General features: G+C 42.4%; 1 protein-coding gene across 1 annotated transcript in view; it reads right to left on the bottom strand.

Annotated features, from left to right (window-relative positions):
- Positions 1–552: 552 nt before the first annotated feature.
- LOC138294083 (thiol S-methyltransferase TMT1A-like) overlaps positions 553–19,155 on the bottom strand; it is a 189,338-nt gene continuing 170,735 nt past the window's right edge. Inside the window, exon 2 of the mRNA XM_069233318.1 lies at positions 553–1,442. Coding sequence (XP_069089419.1) covers positions 1,206–1,442 — 237 coding nt within the window. The 3' untranslated portion in view covers positions 553–1,205. The remainder of the gene's footprint in view (positions 1,443–19,155) is intronic.

Genomic DNA, 19,155 nt, shown 5'->3' with positions numbered 1-19,155 from the left:
TTTTTGGGGATGCTAGCATACGATTCATTGTGTTTTATTTGACTTAATTTTATGAAGCTACTAAGACACCTTCCCTTTTTAGGCAAGGGATAAAGTAGCATGTATAGTCCTTGGTAAAGTAATAACGTGACTTATATATGCAACTTTTATTTTTCACTAATGTTTTATGTGAAAGCTGCCCCGCTTACATGTATTTTCAAATAAAGTGAATGCCTAAAGTTTTTTTTCATACAGAGAGCACTGCATAACAAAAACGCTTCCGGGTTTGCTTGAGAGAGGCAATAGAGTCACATTCTGGGAAAGAGGTGGAAAATTACACGTGTTTTCTCATTAGTTCTTATAGAGTTCTCCAGACTCTTGCCCTGCGGTTGGCTACAACCACCAGGGTAGTGGCTTTAGAAGGGGGGGTTGGTATTTGGAGAATTACACCCATTAAATAAAAGTACCTTGTGATAATAGTTGGGTACAGGTGCTTTCAGTCGGATATTATGCGGTGTCAGTCGGACTTCACCAGGACTTTGTACACACACAGACAAAAACGCACACACTGTCTCTCCTTCAGCATTTCGAAAGACTAATAAAGTGGTGTTTATTTCACAAAATAATGTGCTTTCTCTCACTTACTAAACCGCATTCCTCTCCCTTTCCGCTGACACCTCCCCCTAAATCTTATTGACCAAGCTTCGCCCCTGACAACCATTGTTTTTCAAGCAGACCTGTAGGGCAAACTGGCACTGTCCGAAGGGGTGTTCTGGCAGGTAAGTGTGAGGGTAATTTTGGAGCTGATGTGGGCCTGTGTTATGGACTGGTGGGCCGGTGTTTTACTGGTGATTTTCTTGATATTACCACAAACGTTGTCTACAGAAAGTTTAAATGCATGCACTCTGATATCTTGCAAAACACACATCCAGTGTCTTTACTAGTTCGACATTTCCCCAATTTGCAAAATGGGCCACTTTTTTTTTTAGGTAATTCACGAATGGGGACACTTTTATTTTCCTGCCCGTGGTTCTTTTCTGTCCCAGTCCGACCCTGCCCTCAAGCTGAGCTCAAGGTAAGACAAAGTCAACACTGACATGCAAGGCAGCTCATTAAAATGTAATTGGCACATTACATCCCATATCTCTGAAAACGCCGTATCATGTAATTAGTACAGAAAGGCAACAAAACGCCAGGGCCTTTTTCATTACTTCACTGGGATACCACTATTTTATTGCATATCCCATTATGTGAGCTCGTCCAGGATTCCAGTCCAACGGCGCCCATATGTGCTGTAGATTCACCTTAGAGAACTTAGCCAGCTCAATGTCTTTCCATGTCTCTCTGGTGAGATGACAGCCACTGAACACAATCTTCCAAGTAGGGTGGTAGACTTGTTGGAAGAAGAAGCTCCACGAAGATTTGTCTGCCCCCACATGTTCCAGAAAATAGAATACTCCCCCCTAGAAGGAAAAGTTGTGTGTTAGAATATGTCTTTGCAGTATTTATATTTTTTCTTTGCTGGTTCTTATTTCCAACATCAAAGTACCTATCAATAAACCGATAACTGCACAACGAATGTAATGACAGGTTAGGGTATTGTATCTTACTGTTTACAATATTACTATGTAGAGGCTTAAGGCTACCTGAATTATGGCACACACAACATTGAAACAATTATACATTGAATCAGTAATCTGTAAATTGCCAAGTCCACATTCCACCTGGATATGGTGACATTAATTTTAAAAATGTGTAAAGAGAGACATAAAGAAAATGAGTGCTTTATTAATCTGTTTGTACTTAACTATCAGTCAGTCATTGTTCATTTCGGAAAAATAATTTCCAGTAATCATGCATCTATCAACAAAATACATACAACGTATATACATTTTTTAGAAATATGAAATCACAAGATATATATATATATATATATATATATATTACATCTATATTAATTACTTAATTAAAATAGGATTAAACAAATTATCAACACACTATCGTTTTTCAATAGCTCCCATCAAAAAAACTAACCACAGACAAACAGATATATTCAGGGGTTAACATCTGTAAGTAAATGAATGCCGGTCCCACTTAAGTGAGGTTAAAACCTCTAAGAAGGGGAAGTATAAATCACAGAAAAAAGAAATAATAAAGGGTATCTTGAGTTGAAAAGTTTTCACAACGACAAGGGGAGAGATACTTCAGTAAAAAACACCCCCTAGGGAAAGCGAACAGTTGGTGTATCATTCCCATAAGGAATTGTGTGAGAAGGTAACAATTGAGGCTTATATCAACATACATCAAATAGGGTTCAATAAGTAAAGTTGTTTTGAGTATAACAAATGTTCACACCGACCTCTATGCAGTTCTATGGCCTTCCTGTTAGGTTTTCTGCTGGCAAGGAAGTTCTCCTTCATCCACACAATATCAAGTTTCATAATTGATTCAGGAGGGTAAATAACTTCAGCCCACCAAGAGGCGGGGACCCCTTTGGGCCTACTGTAACCCTGGAATATTCTTCCCCATTACAATGAGAGGCAAGCCTTCAAAATTTGCTGATTCCGTTCTAATTCTTGTTTATCCCACATCGACAGCCATTTTAAAAGTGGATGCAAGAAAGTTAAATCAGTTATATAACATTCCCCAACCTCCTCATGAACATTGAAAGCAGAGGAGCCACAAAACAAGGCTAACGAGCATTTATAAAAAACATTCTCTACCACCTGAGCCCTAAGCAATCAACATAATCTCAAAGTTCACTGCCATATTATACTGCAGATCTACATTTAGCGTTGTATATCTTCAGGAATGGTCTATTAACAAGTCTGGTGGCAAAAATTAAAAATTGCACCCATGGTTCTCCTAAAAAGAGACCGCGTAGCCGGCATCAAAAAATTACAATTTTCTTTTTCATCATACAAAACCCCAAGATATCAAAACGAGGGGAACTTTGTGATTTTTGCTCCCATGATGGTAAACTGCCTATTCTAAGTGGCTCCAGGGCCCATTACCATCACATGTGACTTCTCCAAAATAGTATAAAGGTTAATGGAATCCACACAATTAACAAATGACTCTAAAAGTCATGAGAGACCCAGAACCGTCCTTACTAGAAGGGCAGCATTCCCTGGTTATCAAACTTAAAGAATTTCTATTTCTGGTGTCTGCTTTTTGTGTTCCTTGGTTGGATTACGTTCTTAGATGCTTCTTCTAAAGAATGCATAAATTGTGAGGAGTCAATGGTCCAGTGTTTGTAGGACTGTCAAACTGAAAATACGGCCTTGTGATTGAAATGCAGAATGTTTCCTCTTTCCTCCAATATTTATGCAATCTTGTAAAGAACTTTACTTTAGTAAATGTAGCTGTTTTTTTGTTTGTGGTTCAAAATCGCTCAGAGCTGGAGTGTTGCTTTGGGATCTTAAATAGGAACGTTTGGTAGAGGCAACAAGTGAGTTTGCCAAATCCTGCAAAAATCCAATAGCAGTATACACACAAGGGTATACAAACCTGGTTAGAACAAAAGGTGATGGATGAATTCATCATAACCACTAGTAATTACTCTGTGCAGCATTCCATTCTGTCATTTTTTGCGCTAAGCCACTATAGGTAGAGACCAACCCTCTGCAAACCAGTCATAGATTAGGCTCAAAAGGAACCGTCCTTCCAGCACTGTTAAGCTATGTCTCCTCTGAATGAAAACCCTAGCAACTCAACATATGTTTTAGCCTTGTTGTTGTGCACCAGCAGTGAGGTGTATTATTACTGTGTGTCGCACCGCAAGTTCCTTGTGTGTGCCCAGATGTCTGTTGCCTCGGCATGTGACTTTGTGGAACAATAAATCTATAAAGCCACAATGGAGTGATTAAAGGTACATTACTTCATAATAATTCATAATAATTCTTGTTTGCGCTTGAGTAAACAATGGAGTAATATTGTTTGTAGTTGGTTTTGGAATATCTGACAGATTTCCCAACAAGTGATTATCTACAGACCAGATGGACTCCACACTCATAGGATGTCCTGACAGTAGGCCCTGATGACCAGAATATTTCTGCAAAGCAAAGAAAAATATATTTGCATTAAGGCATAATATGTACATATTGCAGCTGTGGTGGCAGAGGACGGGTAAGTCTTGGGCGAAGAGTGCTCCTCCTTCCCACTACTCTTAGGACCAATGAGCGTTTTCCTTGCTATTCATGCTCGGGCAGTTTATCCCTCCTAATATGGTCGCTTTTTAAACTTGATGGTATACTACAGACCTGTGTGAAGACTCATGGGCACGATTACAAGTACTTGTTCACTTTGACGACCCAGATGACAGGTAGGTTAGGATGTCGGTCATGATGAATTGCTATGATTAGTTTTGACTACAAAGAGGCAAGAAACATGTCGACCTCCTTTTCACTCATTACCTTTTGAGCCAGTTTGGACCATTATATCCTTTCTGCAGAATAAACTATTGCATATAGTATTTCATGATAACAAGGGCACCAGCATATTAAAAAGATTAGGGTACCCCTTTGTTTTTTGTAACCTCACCCTACACCAGTCTACTCACTTAGTCACACCATCCATTGCACCTCACTCTTCACATCGGCAAAATACAGAAGATCTCCGGTAAAGAGTCCCCTAGCGGGGCCAATGGGCATTGCAACTTTTGTTTTCCTTTGCATAATCAGACTGTTGGATGTTCTGCAAAGCCTCTGCCTGCCACACATGCAATTAAAAAAGGGTTTCAAGCTTCTGGACAGAATACGTTCCCTATGACTAGCTCCATTTTGGTATATAATATCTGTGACGTGAAGCGAAAAAGGCTAAAGAAAGCTCAGCTGAGTTTAATCTTTCTTCCATAGGTGCTATGACCCAATTATTTGTTTCTTTTCCAAGAATTTGCCTTGTTAACCGGGGAAGTGGTATTATGTTCACTGTTCTTCTACCAGAGCCGCTTACTGTCTAACATTGGAGCTTCCTTAAAGGTATCAACCAAAGACTTACCATGCAGGAGCACACCCAAGGTGCCTCTGAGGCCTCATTTTAATGATACCTTCCATAATACACTAATAATCTAAATTGACTGAGCACAATCTGCTGTCCGGTCAAAGTATAAAACTTATATTATGAGTGCCATGGTCTGGTAATGTTTTGAAATATTTGATATACTCACACAAGGAGAGTGACCTATAGATTAAGAAACACAGGAAGAAACTTGATTCGTGTTGTCACCTTTGTACTCAAGGACAATGGCTTGTGGCTGCACCTGCATTAAAGAATGTCAGATGACTACAAGTATGGTAACCCCTTATGAAGTTTCCACCAGAACTGACAATGTCAGGCCATAGGATCACTTAAATGAGTCGTGTCACCAGGGTGTGGATCACTCACATAGAGGCTATTTATCTCACCTTCCCTAGGAAGGTCTATTGGGTAGGTGCTAATGTGTAGGTCCTTAAGTTGATAATGCGTTCATGTGCAGCAGCCCAGGAGAACCACTTAAGAAGTGAGCAATACAGACTTTTGAACATTTCTGATAACTCTGTTTGGATGTGTACCATAATAATATGGATCTCAGTATAAGATACATGAACAGTGTGATCACCAAGGTATGGCACTTGCTCATGGTGTATTAAGTAATCCAGAGCTGAACCTGTGGTCTATGTAAATGTAAAGATTTTTGTAAAGGAATGGATAGCCATACGTGTGACTAACCTATGAGAGTTGAGGAGCCTTTACCACGCTCAGATCTTCTCAGCATCTTCTGCTGTAGGTAGATGCAAGGTGATGCCTCGTTAAGCATAGTTGATTTATCTTCTTCCACAAGTTGTGATAAATGTGTCTTGATTCCACAGCTGTAAGCCATTTTTAAAGGTTTAATAGGTTATACATTATATTGATCACAGTAAGTATACGCAACATTTTAAAGGACTGATTTCTCCAATCCAAAAGACAAGGCGAACTAACCCTCATTCTTATTTCCCCACACAGGCTCCTGATAGTCACTTATTGTGGGAAAGTCTGCTCAGGGCTTCTCCATTGTAGCTGTATTAGAGGGTCAGCTGAGTTCCCCTATTGAGTAGAAGGGGGCTTCAGCAGATTTAGCCACAACGTTTGAAATTACCCCTTCTCTGCAGAAGGGTGGCTCTAAATGAGTGTCCTTCTCTTGGCTTCCCATGTGTCTGTGGTTCCCTGCTGGGTGCAGCTGTCATCTGTAGCTGATTATAGCCAGGTGTCTGATATTTAGCCAATCAGGGCTTGACTTGACTATTAAATCAGTCAAAACAACTGTTTTGTAGATGCTGGATGATTCCTCTGGTGTTTTAAGATGGCAAACCTTCTAATGGTGTTCTTCTTTTTCACAGCTCTGAAGTCACAGTCCATAGGTCATTCCAATTACACAAACCTCATCCTTCATCCTTCATTTTAAATGCTAGAGTTAATAGCAGTCTTTTGGACCCTTAAAACCATTTTGCACTTATAGGCCACACAGATAACATGGCTACCAAGTTCCACATTAAAAATTGGGAGACCCACTTAAGCTAACTCTGCCCCTTTCCTGTGGATCTATGAAACTGGCCTTTTTCCAGACCCATGACAGTCTCTGGTCTACCAGGCAGGTTAGCCGAAACCCAGGAGGATTTCTTGAGGAGATTTACATAGGTTTTCAATGAGAGGGAGCTCAACAGTTCTGTTGTATGTCTATTTTATCATCACTGAGAAGGCCTCAGTGCAGACCTCTTTGTGTTAATACATTAATTACATTTGCAAGCAGTCTGTATCCTCTATAGGCAAGGTTCTCCATTCCCTGGGAGATGTGTTAGGACTAAGTTTGGGGGTAGGAGAGCTGGCCCATTTTACTTTCCCCCATTTCCTCCTCTGACTCTCAGTGTCATTTGTTTATTGTGATGCACCCAAAACGTAGCAAGAATTCAGACCATGTTTTTGGTTCTTTTGCCTCAGTCATCTTACAATGGAGTGTTGTTCTTCATCTTTTTTTTTAGTCTAGACCAGTTATTACAGAAAACAGGACTAATTTAACTTCACCCTTAGTAGATCAGATTAGCACGTTGGTGCACGAGTATCCCCGCATTTCATGACTGATCAATGTATCTGGCAGGAGAGAAAGCAGATTTTACTGATTTTCAGTTGTTGCCAATTGCTGATGGCTCTAAACCCAGGGCCACAGGTAAGTGCTCAAGTGCACTCTTTATGTATGCTTGAGAAAATTCTACAATCTATCACATCAATGATTTGTTCTGCTCTTGACATGTTCCAGGCGATTTTCAATTAGCAATAATATCTCTATTGCTGAAAAAAAATCCTTTAGCACAGATGACTAAAGTAACATCAGACACTTTGCTTAACCCTGCATATCTATATATGCATCAAAGACTGTGATAGCTCAACTCCAGGTCTATGTTGAAAAGAATAGATTGGTAGATGTGTCTCCGCCTGAACTGAGGTGAGCCATGGACTTGGAGTACATGGTTACATCTGTGGTGGACGATCTCCATATGATAGTAGTTGGTCAACGTGTTTACTGCATTCGTCTCAGTCTATCAACAAATCTTCTTTCATTGCCTGAGAAATTACACAGTGGGAGGCACTTCTCTACAATAGATTACATCATTTTAGACTAACAGCTGTCAGGAAGCACTAAGGTTTTACCTCCACCAGTGACCACCAAATACAACAAGAATATAAGGGCCAATAGTAGAATTGAAGTAAGGGATTTGAGATGAGTGAAAACAGAGACACCAGAAACCACCAATCTGACTCGTCACTCCGCCAGGGACTGACATCTGAGGTTGAAGTGGGCATCTAAAGGCAATAGAAATATCTTGATATGAAAGTTCTGTATTTATCCATTCCAGTGGCTGGGTGAAACCGTAAATACGTCTTTACATAACCAACTCTCTGTATTTTATAAAATATGAAACTCCTGTTTCCTGATACTAAAGCAAAACAGGAGACGATGATCTTTATTTTTCTTCATCACTTCTCTATTGGTAAGATAACTCCCTCGAGTTTCAAACTATGCACTCTGATGAAGATAAACGTAGTTTCTACTTGACTACTGTGCTGCTGGAAAGTAATGAACAAACATTAATATTCTGTGCTTCATTAGCAGTAAATCTATCTCTTGATAAGAACCTATTATTATATATTATGCATAATAATTTATACCTATCCTGTGTGGTCATAATCTTGATGTGAAATTCTTTCTGTTCCTTCACATGGTAGCTCCAATGCAAATAATTCCTGAACCTTAAGTCACATGTTCAAAAATAGCTTGAAGTTAGTTTCTCAACAATACCTGATTTTCAGAATGCTTCTGTGTTCATCGACTGTCCTTTAATAAACTCTCAAGGAAGCAACTGTTCTTTGGAAAATGAAATCCTGAATCTAAGTAGCAGGTTCCTGGCTACCGCAACATTGTAGCGCTATTAGCGTGGAAACAATAGGAAAATTATACGAGATAATTTCTTGCAAGTACCATCGCAATCTTTAAATGAGGTTTCCATGTCGAGAATTGAAGTCAGGTGACACCTGCACACCCAGTGGCACATCCCGAAAAGAAAGGAGCAATGACTGCAGATAAAGGCCCTCATTCTGACCCTGGCGGTCTTTGACCGCCAGGGCGGAGGACCGCGGGAGCACCGCCGACAAGCCGGCGGTGCTCCAATGGGGATTCCGACCGCGGCGGTAAAGCCGCGGTCGGACCGGCACCACTGGCGGGGTCCCGCCAGTGTACCGCGGCCCCATTGAATCCTCCGCGGCGGCGCAGCTTGCTGCACCGCCGCGGGGATTCCGACCCCCCCTACCGCCATCCAGATCCCGGCGGTCGGACCGCCGAGATCCGGATGGCGGTAGGGGGGGTCGCGGGGCCCCTGGGGGCCCCTGCAGTGCCCATGCCACTGGCATGGGCATTGCAGGGGCCCCCGTAAGAGGGCCCCTACATGTATTTCACTGTCTGCTGCGCAGACAGTGAAATACGCGACGGGTGCAACTGCACCCGTCGCACAGCTTCCACTCCGCCGGCTCGATTCCGAGCCGGCTTCATCGTGGAAGCCTCTTTCCCGCTGGGCTGGCTGGCGGTCTGAAGGCGACCGCCAGCCAGCCCAGCGGGAAAGTCAGAATTACCGCCGCGGTCTTTCGACCGCGGAACGGTAACTTGACGGCGGGACTTTGGCGGGCGGCCTCTGCCGCCCGCCAAGGTCAGAATGAGGGCCAAAGTCTCCTTAAATCGTGAGAATCTTTGAAAGTAACTAACAGGATCAATGTTTATTCCTGTTGCCGCCTACATCGACATCTTAATTAATGGTCCACGTTGATGATTGCCACGGGTGCCCCTCAACAAATGTGAGAGTATGCAGATGCTGCCTGAATTTGTCACCCCTTTCCATGGTGTCAGTATCCCCAAATCAGGTTGTCTCAGCTAGCACCGCCACTTAGACGTCTTCTGCTGGCATTGTCTCATGTAAAAACGTTACACAAAGAATGAAGATTATGAATTTTTAAAGAACCTTTACTATATTCATTGGTTCTGGGCAGAGAACGCCAGGAGAATGTTGAACGCTGAGCAGCCGTGAGTCCACGACTGCAAGCGAATGCTGCTGAACAGCATGGGTGCAGTGCGAGTGCACATGGCAGCGGGGTGAGGAGACTATTGAGTGACTGCCAGACCGGGGAGGGGTTCTTCCTCCCCCAGGATGGTGCTTTCTCTGTGGCGTTGCCTGCTGAGCCTTGAGTCGGTGTACTCCTGCTCCTGGCCGCGACTCAACATCCGATCGGACTGGAGGAGAGTCAGAGCGGAGCCAGTCGATCAGGCTGTGGCCCGGCAGTCAACCCCATAACCCGCCTCACGGCCTACTGGTCCTTAGCTGGTCATTTGTTCTCTGCCAGCCACACCTGCAGCATGGTACTTTTTGGGGGCCAGTTTACTGAGTTTCTGGCCTTCCTTCTGTTTCTCCCGCCTGCTGCCCACTGTGACCTCCAAAGGTACTGGTGGGAAAGCGAGCACAGGAGTCGTAGCTGACCTCTGCAGAGTTCTCGCCCAGGGCTCCTGCAGAAGCGGCCTGGTTAGCCTAGGTGTGGCTTGCAAGAGCTCTGTTGTGCCCCGCTCACTATTTTCCCCCAGTTTAACCACCGTCCAGGTGTTACCTGCAATGTACTCTGGGGTGTGCTTGTGCCCTCCACCCTAGGTAAAAAGTATGGTGTGGCAGCGCCTGCAACAACTCTTGGGTTGCGATCGTGCCCCCCACCTTAAATGAAAGGTGGGGTGTGGCAGTGCTTGTAACAATCAGTGGGGCATGCTCCTGCCCCCCACCAAAGGTGTAAGGTGGGGTATGGTAGTGCCTTCATCACCTAATAGCAACAGCATCCTTCCGTCATTCAGGAAATCGGAGTGGCTGGAGAGCCAAGTTACATTAATCATCTAATTACTTGCAACTGGCTTATCTGTCACAAATTTGAGTGGTCAGAGAGCCAAGTTACATCACTCATCCAGTCACTTGTGACCGTCCCACCATTGAAACATCAAGGGCCCGTGCACCAGTCCACGCAAACTCATTGTTAATTCACCACTACTTCTGCCAGGTTACATAAATTAATTGTTATTTCACCATTACTTGCCACTTTTACGCAATGAGGTCCGGCAAGGTGCATGATAAGTTGAAAGCCGCCAAGAGACGAGGGCCAAAAGTGACAGGACTTTGTGTGACAGATGTGCACTCGTTGGGGTCATCAGCGACTATTGAAGGGGTATTATGTTCTCTGTTCTTCTACCAGAGCCGTTCATCGTCTAACACTGGAGCTTCCTTAAACGTGTCAACCAAAGCCTTACCTTGCAGGAGCACACCCAAGGTGCCTCTGAGGTCTCATTCTAACGATACCTTCCTTAATACAGCAATAATCTAAATCAACTGAGCGCAATCTGCCACACAAAGTCCCGTCTATAAGAGATTAAGATAGGAAAAAATTACAGTTTTTTAAAAACCCTCTATGGCAAACTCTGCCCCCGTTCATGGCCGTATGTCAGATAGCACGTCAGTTAGTGTTTGCCCCAATTTGTTCTGACAGAGAAGAAGTCTCCTAATCTAAATAGGCCAAATGAATTTAAAATCACAGCTGATGTGCATGCATCTGATAATGGTTTATGTTCCATGGATCTGTCCTCTAGCGTCATTGTGCAAAACAATATAATCTCTAAGCAGGTCTCCTCAAGGAGGTCCCGTTTGCTCCTGTGTGAACTGAGCCAAGTCAACTCCTCTCTAGAAAGATCTCCTGAAGCTTCTGTCTTATGGCAAGAACTCTTATTGAGTCCATTCAAAGACAGCTAACACAGCATTATTGAGCAGCAGGACGCAACCACAATTTCATGCCCCAAACATGATTATGACATCCTGCTTTCTCCAATAAAGACCCAATGGTCTAATGAACCAGCTCAAACGGATTCCTGCCTGCCGGTGAAAGCAAACTTTGGGGACAGCTTTGAGCTTGATACTGATTCACATCACTCCAAGGGCCACAGCAATGAGGCAATCTTCTTTGAGCTTAGTAACAAGCTGGGGAACAGCGCACAAGCCTCATCCCATCAGCTGGATTTTTATAAACACGCAGGGATGAAGTCCTACAATCAGGGGCCCACAAACGACTTGTGCCACTGCCCCCGGGGGCCCCACTCTTAAACTCGATGGAGGTGATTTCCTCAACTCATTCTTTTCACTCTTAAGAACTCGACCTTCAAGTCGACATTCTAAATTCTCTGACAGTCCACGTTGTTGGCATTGACTAAAAGTTGCAAGATCTAAACACTCTTATAAAGCAAGTGCAGAAAGATCCTGATACCTTTTATCACTCGTGCCAATGCTATCCATTTATGGATCATTTAAAAACAACGCCGTCCATTCTGGCAGAAATCTTGGCAGCTGTCAAGCTTTCAAAATCTTCCCGGGCACCCGAGCCTGGTCCAAATTTGATAGCAACAACTTTCAGCAGGCAACCCACGAAGTAAGCCAGCCCGGGAGGGTGCAGGACGTCCTTGACCAGAAACTACCACCTGAGCGCAGTCACGGTGCTCTGTCGGATACTGAAAAAGACATTGAGGTGACTCCTGAGAAAATAAATACTGAGGTTCCACTGGAGCCCCTAGACCATAGTTCACCACAGAGCTCTTCCATGAGGTCTCAGTGTGAAGCTCTTCAAAAAGCAAAGCCACCCATGACGAAAAGAGAGCATAAGCGTCTGAGAAAGGCCAGGAACAACAATCTGAATAAAGAAACAGACTCAAAACGAATGCCTCCAGGATGTTTACAACTCTCAAAGGAGGACAAAGATAGGCAGAGGTTACGGCCACTGTACCCACTTTTCCAACAAAAAGAACCACACCATCTCTTACAATCAATCTAAAGAGCCAATATCACCAGAGCCTACTCAATTGGGAAAGAGAGATACTGTTTGAGCAGCCCCAGATAGCATAGCCAGGCCAGCAGACACAACACCCTAAGCACCCAATGACTCGAACTTAGAGGACCAAAGCAAGGCGCCTCCATATAACACCTCAAATTTCAGGGCAAACAGAAAATTGGACTTAGCCCAAGGCAGGCTTCCCTTGTCCACGTTCAAGCAACAGCTCAACCCTCTGTCACGGCCAATAACCGACTTAGTAACTTTAGTCAAGTCCAGCACCAGCTAAACCCACTTTGCCCTGCGGTTTTGGTTGGTCATTCAATCCAGGCAGCCACACCAGAATGTACTCGAGACACACTAGCCTACAATAGCATGGAACAGTCATCTCAACGCTCACTTCAGCCCCCATGGAACTTTGCCCATGACTGCCAGGAGGATCTTCAACTGCATGGAGGCAGTCTGGATGCAGAATCAATAAGGATTGAGATGACTCCACACTACAGGTCCAGACGAAGGCACAATATTTTAAACAGGGCATCCATTTTAAATCTGGTCTGGGTCATCAATATTCTTAAACATCTTCAATCGCATCACATTGAACGCATCCAATTTAAGGCTAATCCAGTTTCACTATGAAGTGAAATTACCGTTGCCACCTGGTCAGACATCAGGACTGCCTCAGTAGTATGGCAAAACAGGCACAGTTTCTCAAGATGGGGTATAGAACTGTCAAGGACAGCACTAGAGCTCTATCCCAGCCCCCTTAGTCCAAAACAGAACCAATTATTGAGGAGGAACACCCAGAGTAGTGTGATGCTAAGGGGAGCAATCAGCCCTTTTGAACCTCCATCTGATACTCCTTAGAATTTCAGGATTCAACAAACTGCCGCCCCCAATGCACTCAGTTATATGAAACAAGCATCTCTTGCCATTTAACCACATGCCCTGCAAGGGGACAAGACGGCAGCATGAACCTCAAGCAGCGCCAGCCCCAGCATATTATCCCTGTGTTCTTGGAATGTAAATGGCCTTAGTAGTAAGGTGGGAGAGGAAGATTTCACTAACCAACTGTCAAAATATGATATGGTGTTGTTGCAGGTAACATGGATGTAGAAGCTGATTCCGATCACAGGCGTTAAGGAATACCATCTAGCAGACACAAAAACAATAAAGGCTGGCAGAGTTGGTGGAATGTCTGATGTATGCTGGATCCCATCTGCTTTGGCAACATGCTTCGATTGATCTAGGCCTCACATGGGCCCAATGTGTTAAATTCTCAGCTCCAACAACCTTACAACTAGCCCGCTAGCCGTGCCTTTTAGTATGCAATATTTACATTCACTTGAATAAAAAGGCAAAGCAGAAGATAAATTCTATATGCATTAGTCAAATTTCTACAATACACATTTCCTCAAGCACGGCTGGTCTTATCAGGGGACTTTAATATGCACCTATTAGGAAGCTATGCTGACCAAAAACAATTTCCATTGACGAGTGTGGATGCAAATATTCCCTTGGTAATAACATCTCACTCCTTGGGAAGGAATGTGTTACAGCCTTGAAAAGCCAGGGTCTCTATTCATGAAATGGTTGTTCACCTCAAGATCAACCCACAGCCTTCACCAGAGTCACAAATAAGGCCTCTTCCATTTTAGATTATACATTTGTTGACCTGGCACTATTTTCAATGGTTACGCAATACAGCATTTCCTACAGAGTGGAGAGTGACCATTTTGGCCAGCACGTTGAATTGCTGTTGAACCCCCCTAGAAATGATCTGTTGATAACATCAAGCGCTCATAATCTCAGGCGCCTAGCATGAAAGGGAACGGAAATCGAGCCGATAATCCTCTTAATATCCAACTTTGTATGTCAGCACAACCCTTTGCAAGCTTTACATCTGATGCACTTCTGAGAGTCCCTGACTATGATGCTCTTGGGTTGTTCTGCAGCACTGTACTCTAAAAATCATAAAACCATCAAGGAAGGGGCTGCTTGGTTCTCCAGCTCACTCTGGTTGGTAAAAAAGAAAACTAAATAGGGCTGTTAAAAAGCTTCGGCAACAGGACCCAAAGCGCAGTCATAATTCTAGGCAACAAATAGTATTCAACAATATAAGAACAATATCTGGTCTGCTAAATGGTCATACCAGACCAAGTATGGTTAAAGCTCTTATATGCAAGCAAAACGAAAAACAATCATCTTTTCTGGGTTGAAAAGAACTCCCTTGTAAACGGGAGAACCTGTCACTACAATGCAGATATTTTGGAAGCAGGATGCTCAGTCTTTATCATGACGTGTTTTCAGGGGATCAGAAAGCAAGGAACAAGCCATCCGATATGCCTACTGTGGAAGGTACTCCTTCAAGTCTACAATTGCAAACTTCTGCGGGAACTCAATGGTCGTCTAATACACAATTGCCGTTAACCCTCAAGAAAGAGATCAGACGGGTCTCCTTGCCCGAATGGTCTCCCTAACCATTTATTTAAATAAGACCAAACTCTCTGGGCCTCGATCCTTACTCCATTGTTTAATCAGCCTTCACCACCAACTTTACACTGCCATCATGGAGAGGCAGTATTATGCATCCCATTTACAAAGCTGGTTCAATAACAGATCCAATGAATTACCGTTTAATTGCTATGATGGATGTGGAAGCTAAGATCCTTGCCTCTGATTTGTTTTTGGACCTGGACGCGTTGATCTCTGCAACCAACATAATTGCAAATACAGACAGGTTTTATGGCAGGACTGAACACCACAACCAAGCTTCTTGTGGTATAATTTCTTGCTGGAAAAGCCAAGAGAAAACATATGACTCTCTAAGCCTGTTTTGTTGATTTAAAATCCGCTTTTGACAAGGTGCTGTGTCAGAAATTCTGGAAAAAAATGGCTAGTTGGGGAGTGCCCCTAATTGTTATATGTGGTGATTAACTTACACACAGACACTTGGGTCCAAGTATAAATCGGAAATGGCGATCAAATCACCCAAAGCATCCCTGTGTGCACTGGATTGAAACAGGGGTGTGTGCTTGCCCCAACTTAATTTAACATCTATTCAGTGGAACTTGACTCTCAATTAGCAGAAGTGGTATTTGACCCCCCAAAATTGGCAAATTAACCTGTGCATGTTTTACAATACAAAGATAACATTGTGCTTTTCAGCCAGATGCAGCTGGGCCTCCAGCGCCTAGTGGAATATATGGCCACGTGGGGTCTCGCGCTAAATCACAACAAAACCAAAGTGATTTGTTTTTTTAGGCAAACCAAACACCAGCCACTTCAAGTTCAAGTGGGAGATAGCTGGCAAATAATAGTGCTGGCAAATCACCAACAAGGCCTCTAAACTTTATTCTTGGACATTACACAAAGCAGACATGGCAAGACAATGCCACAGCTGGTCCGTCCTTCATTCATATACCCCCTGGCGCCCCCAGCCGTATCTAGCAACCCAACTTGAAGGCACTATCCAGCACTACTTTCTTCAAATCCGTATGGGAGTTTTTCCGTCAAAGGACCTGTTCCTATGGTGGAAGCAAACTTGGCCAGATCCTTTCTGCCGCCTTTGTGGTTTATCAACCGAAAGTGTATTACATTTTTTGTATACTTGCCCGGCGGTCACGCCTATGAGAAAGAAATTGTTATGTCCTTCACTGAAAGCTTTATGAATTAGATCTCGTCCCATAGCTGTGATGGTGCTCTTAAATGGGCATAACATACAGTTAGGTGCTACAGTCACTACATTTTTATTGCAAGTTAAAAGAGTTGCTCACTCAATCAGTAGAGAATTAAGAGGATTTTCACATTTTTTATCTTTTTATTTCTTAAATGAAAGAGGGGTAACTCTAGTATGCATTATTCCGTTCCTCATTAATGGACCAACACTGGGTGTTTCACAAACTGCACTCTTCTCAGTTCTCTTACGCACAGACTGAGAGCCTTCTGACTTTGCACTGGATAACTCTGGCTGATTTTGCTTCCCTCTGCACTTTAGTGACCGGCTAGTTCCAGTCACCTTATTATCTATGTTTTAGCTGGCGATTTCAAACTAGCAATCTCCTCACTAGGCATACTAGTAAAAAAACAACTCTCCGTCGGTGGTTTCTGTCTTAACCTTGTTAATTTAAGTATAGCAAACTGGAGTGCCACATATGTGCAAGATGTGATAAGCTGCTAGCCCTTTAGTCTAGACATGCATGGGCACCTTGTCTTTTAAATGCTCAGGTGCAGGCTGTTAATAGATTGTGTCTAATTATAGATTTGCCTCTTTTGGTAAAGAGTTTAACTTTAATTGCACTTCTATTGTCTAGCTAAATGTTTATTAATTATAATGGTATAGTGGTTATACTGTACAAATATGACAATATTTTTTTTTTTTAAAGTATATGTAATGGTTTTAATTAAGTATGCATCAATAAATGACTTACTACACCAGATAATTCAACCTGGCCACCTCCAGCACCACACAACATGAGAGTTCAAAGAGTAATGGGAAATAAAATTGTTTGTTGAGGCATTGTCACATAGTGCATTCTCCACACATGCAAAGCTCCATACCAGACAGTTCTGATGCTGAGAACACTGCAGAGCTGTCCTTCTCTAGAATGAACCTGGTGCCGGTGGGTTTGAAGCACCGTGCTCCTGTGAAATGTGAGCCATAAGCAGTAACCCAAGCCTTCTGACATGCATCCTGACAGCAGGCTTCACAGATTAATTTCAGAATGTGAACCTTTTTGTTCAATCCTGCAGAGAACCTCCCTTTTCCCCTCCCCGTTTTAATTTGTATTTAAGTTCTTTGGTGACTCTGTACTTTGCATTCAACAGCAAATAATAGCCAATACACAGAGTCTTTTTTACCTGAATGGCTGACATGGAAAATTGTCCTCATATCTTATGCTGGACCTACAATATATTTGTCTGTGAGGAAACAGAACTAACTAAAGTTAGACCTGCTCAGAATGGAGGTTTTACTGACACAAACATCAGGCACATATGTTAGCGTGTCTCACCTTATTTGTTTTTTTATCTTTAATTTATAAGGGGACACGTTAGAGGTTCGATGAATCTTTTGACTGCGCTTAGAATTATTCCCACCATAAATCCCAAATACAACACAAAATCATCAATGATATCAATCAACAACATTAATAACCTTTGGAGTCAATAATCTTCACACACCATGACCCATTTGGCCATGAATAACCACACCTTTGTGTAAAGTTAGAAAGTTTATTTCCCTATATGAACAATGCTAATGCCACGTAAAAAATCTCAACACCAACTGATAGACATATAAAAACAACACTGGTTGACCAAATCTCCTAAAGAATTGCAATTTCGCTATAGCATTAATCACTAAATATTCAAGAGTTAAGGAACAAATCAATAGCAGGCATAACTGCGCAATAGAAATAGCATAATCTAAATTCAGCAACTGAGCATAATTAGTCCAATAAGAATTCATGTCTAAATCTAAGATATAACTAAACTATCTCTCAAATGTCGATGATTGGCTCCTCTTCTCCTGTTCCCACTGTCAGGCTTGTCAGGAAGCAACTGTGTATCCAACTATCCTCCAGTCAGTGCATCCATTGTTAGCTCCTAGGAACATCGCTGTCTCACGCATTAAGCTATACATTGTACCATCTACTAGTGCAAGACTTTCTAGCAAGCAGTCAACTCAGTGAAAAACAATACAAGAAATAATTCCCCTAAACATACATTTCCCACAAATTTGATTTCAACAGACCAGCTTAGCATGAGGCTGTGCAAGACTAGGCCCAAACCTCGCTAACTTAAGGCCTACAATCAATAAAGCAAATACATAGTGCAAATTCACTGATACGTCACACTGCTAACTTTTCTTAGTGTAAATACTTACATTAATATTAATAATCCCTTTTAATTTTAATAAAGACACTTTGCGATTAATGATGGCCACTCAAGTGGGCACCTTTTTCAAGTCGCACATTATTTTCTATTTTAATCAATTTCAATGCAGATTTAAAATTCAACATACATAGAATCATTAGTAAGAAACTCAGTGTTCATACATATATGGAATTGTACATTTCTGTCAAAGTCTAAGAGCATTGCCCCTGACCCAGCATTAAGAAATCTGGTAACCTGGGCTACAAGCTCTCGCGCACCCGGCATTTACCAGCTGTTCAGTACATCATGTTTTTTTCATCTGTACATTCCTCATCAGGTTTTTTTGTTTCTTTGTTTTCAATATTATTTTAGCACAGTTAATGCATTTGTTCCGCTTCATATTGATTCTGCATATTAATTAGAGTTTATCTAAAAAAGGAATTCAATGCCTCCAACCAATCGAACATGGAGCAGTAAAAACTATTCTATTATCTTTGCAACTTCATTGGCTACCGGTACAGATTAGAATCTCCTTTTACAATTGCTTGTATCATGTGTAGGATCTTCTAAGAAAATTACACTACCATCTCATCATAGAAATATTCAATATTCACTCCCTAAGATCAAGCGCCCATTTGGAAACTGAGCACTAGACGACTCTCAGTTAAGATAAATATTTAAAAAAATCTCCATATAATAAAAAAAATAATAAGAAGAACCTTAACTGCTAACCATTTTAAGCTTTCAGAAGAAATGTCCTGGGGGATTAAAAAAAATATATATGCTGGGCCCAAGTACAAGAGTGAATGGTGGAGATTTTATTACTGAAATCTCCCGAAGACCAACAGCCTTCTTTTCTACAGCTTGGGTAGGGCTTTCGTCTTTGTATTTTAACTG

The sequence above is a fragment of the Pleurodeles waltl genome, chromosome 4_2, assembly GCF_031143425.1.
Source record: "Pleurodeles waltl isolate 20211129_DDA chromosome 4_2, aPleWal1.hap1.20221129, whole genome shotgun sequence".
Lineage (NCBI taxonomy): Eukaryota > Metazoa > Chordata > Amphibia > Caudata > Salamandridae > Pleurodeles > Pleurodeles waltl.
Note: the sequence above shows the minus strand (reverse complement) of the source record. Positions and strands in the feature narration are given on the sequence as shown.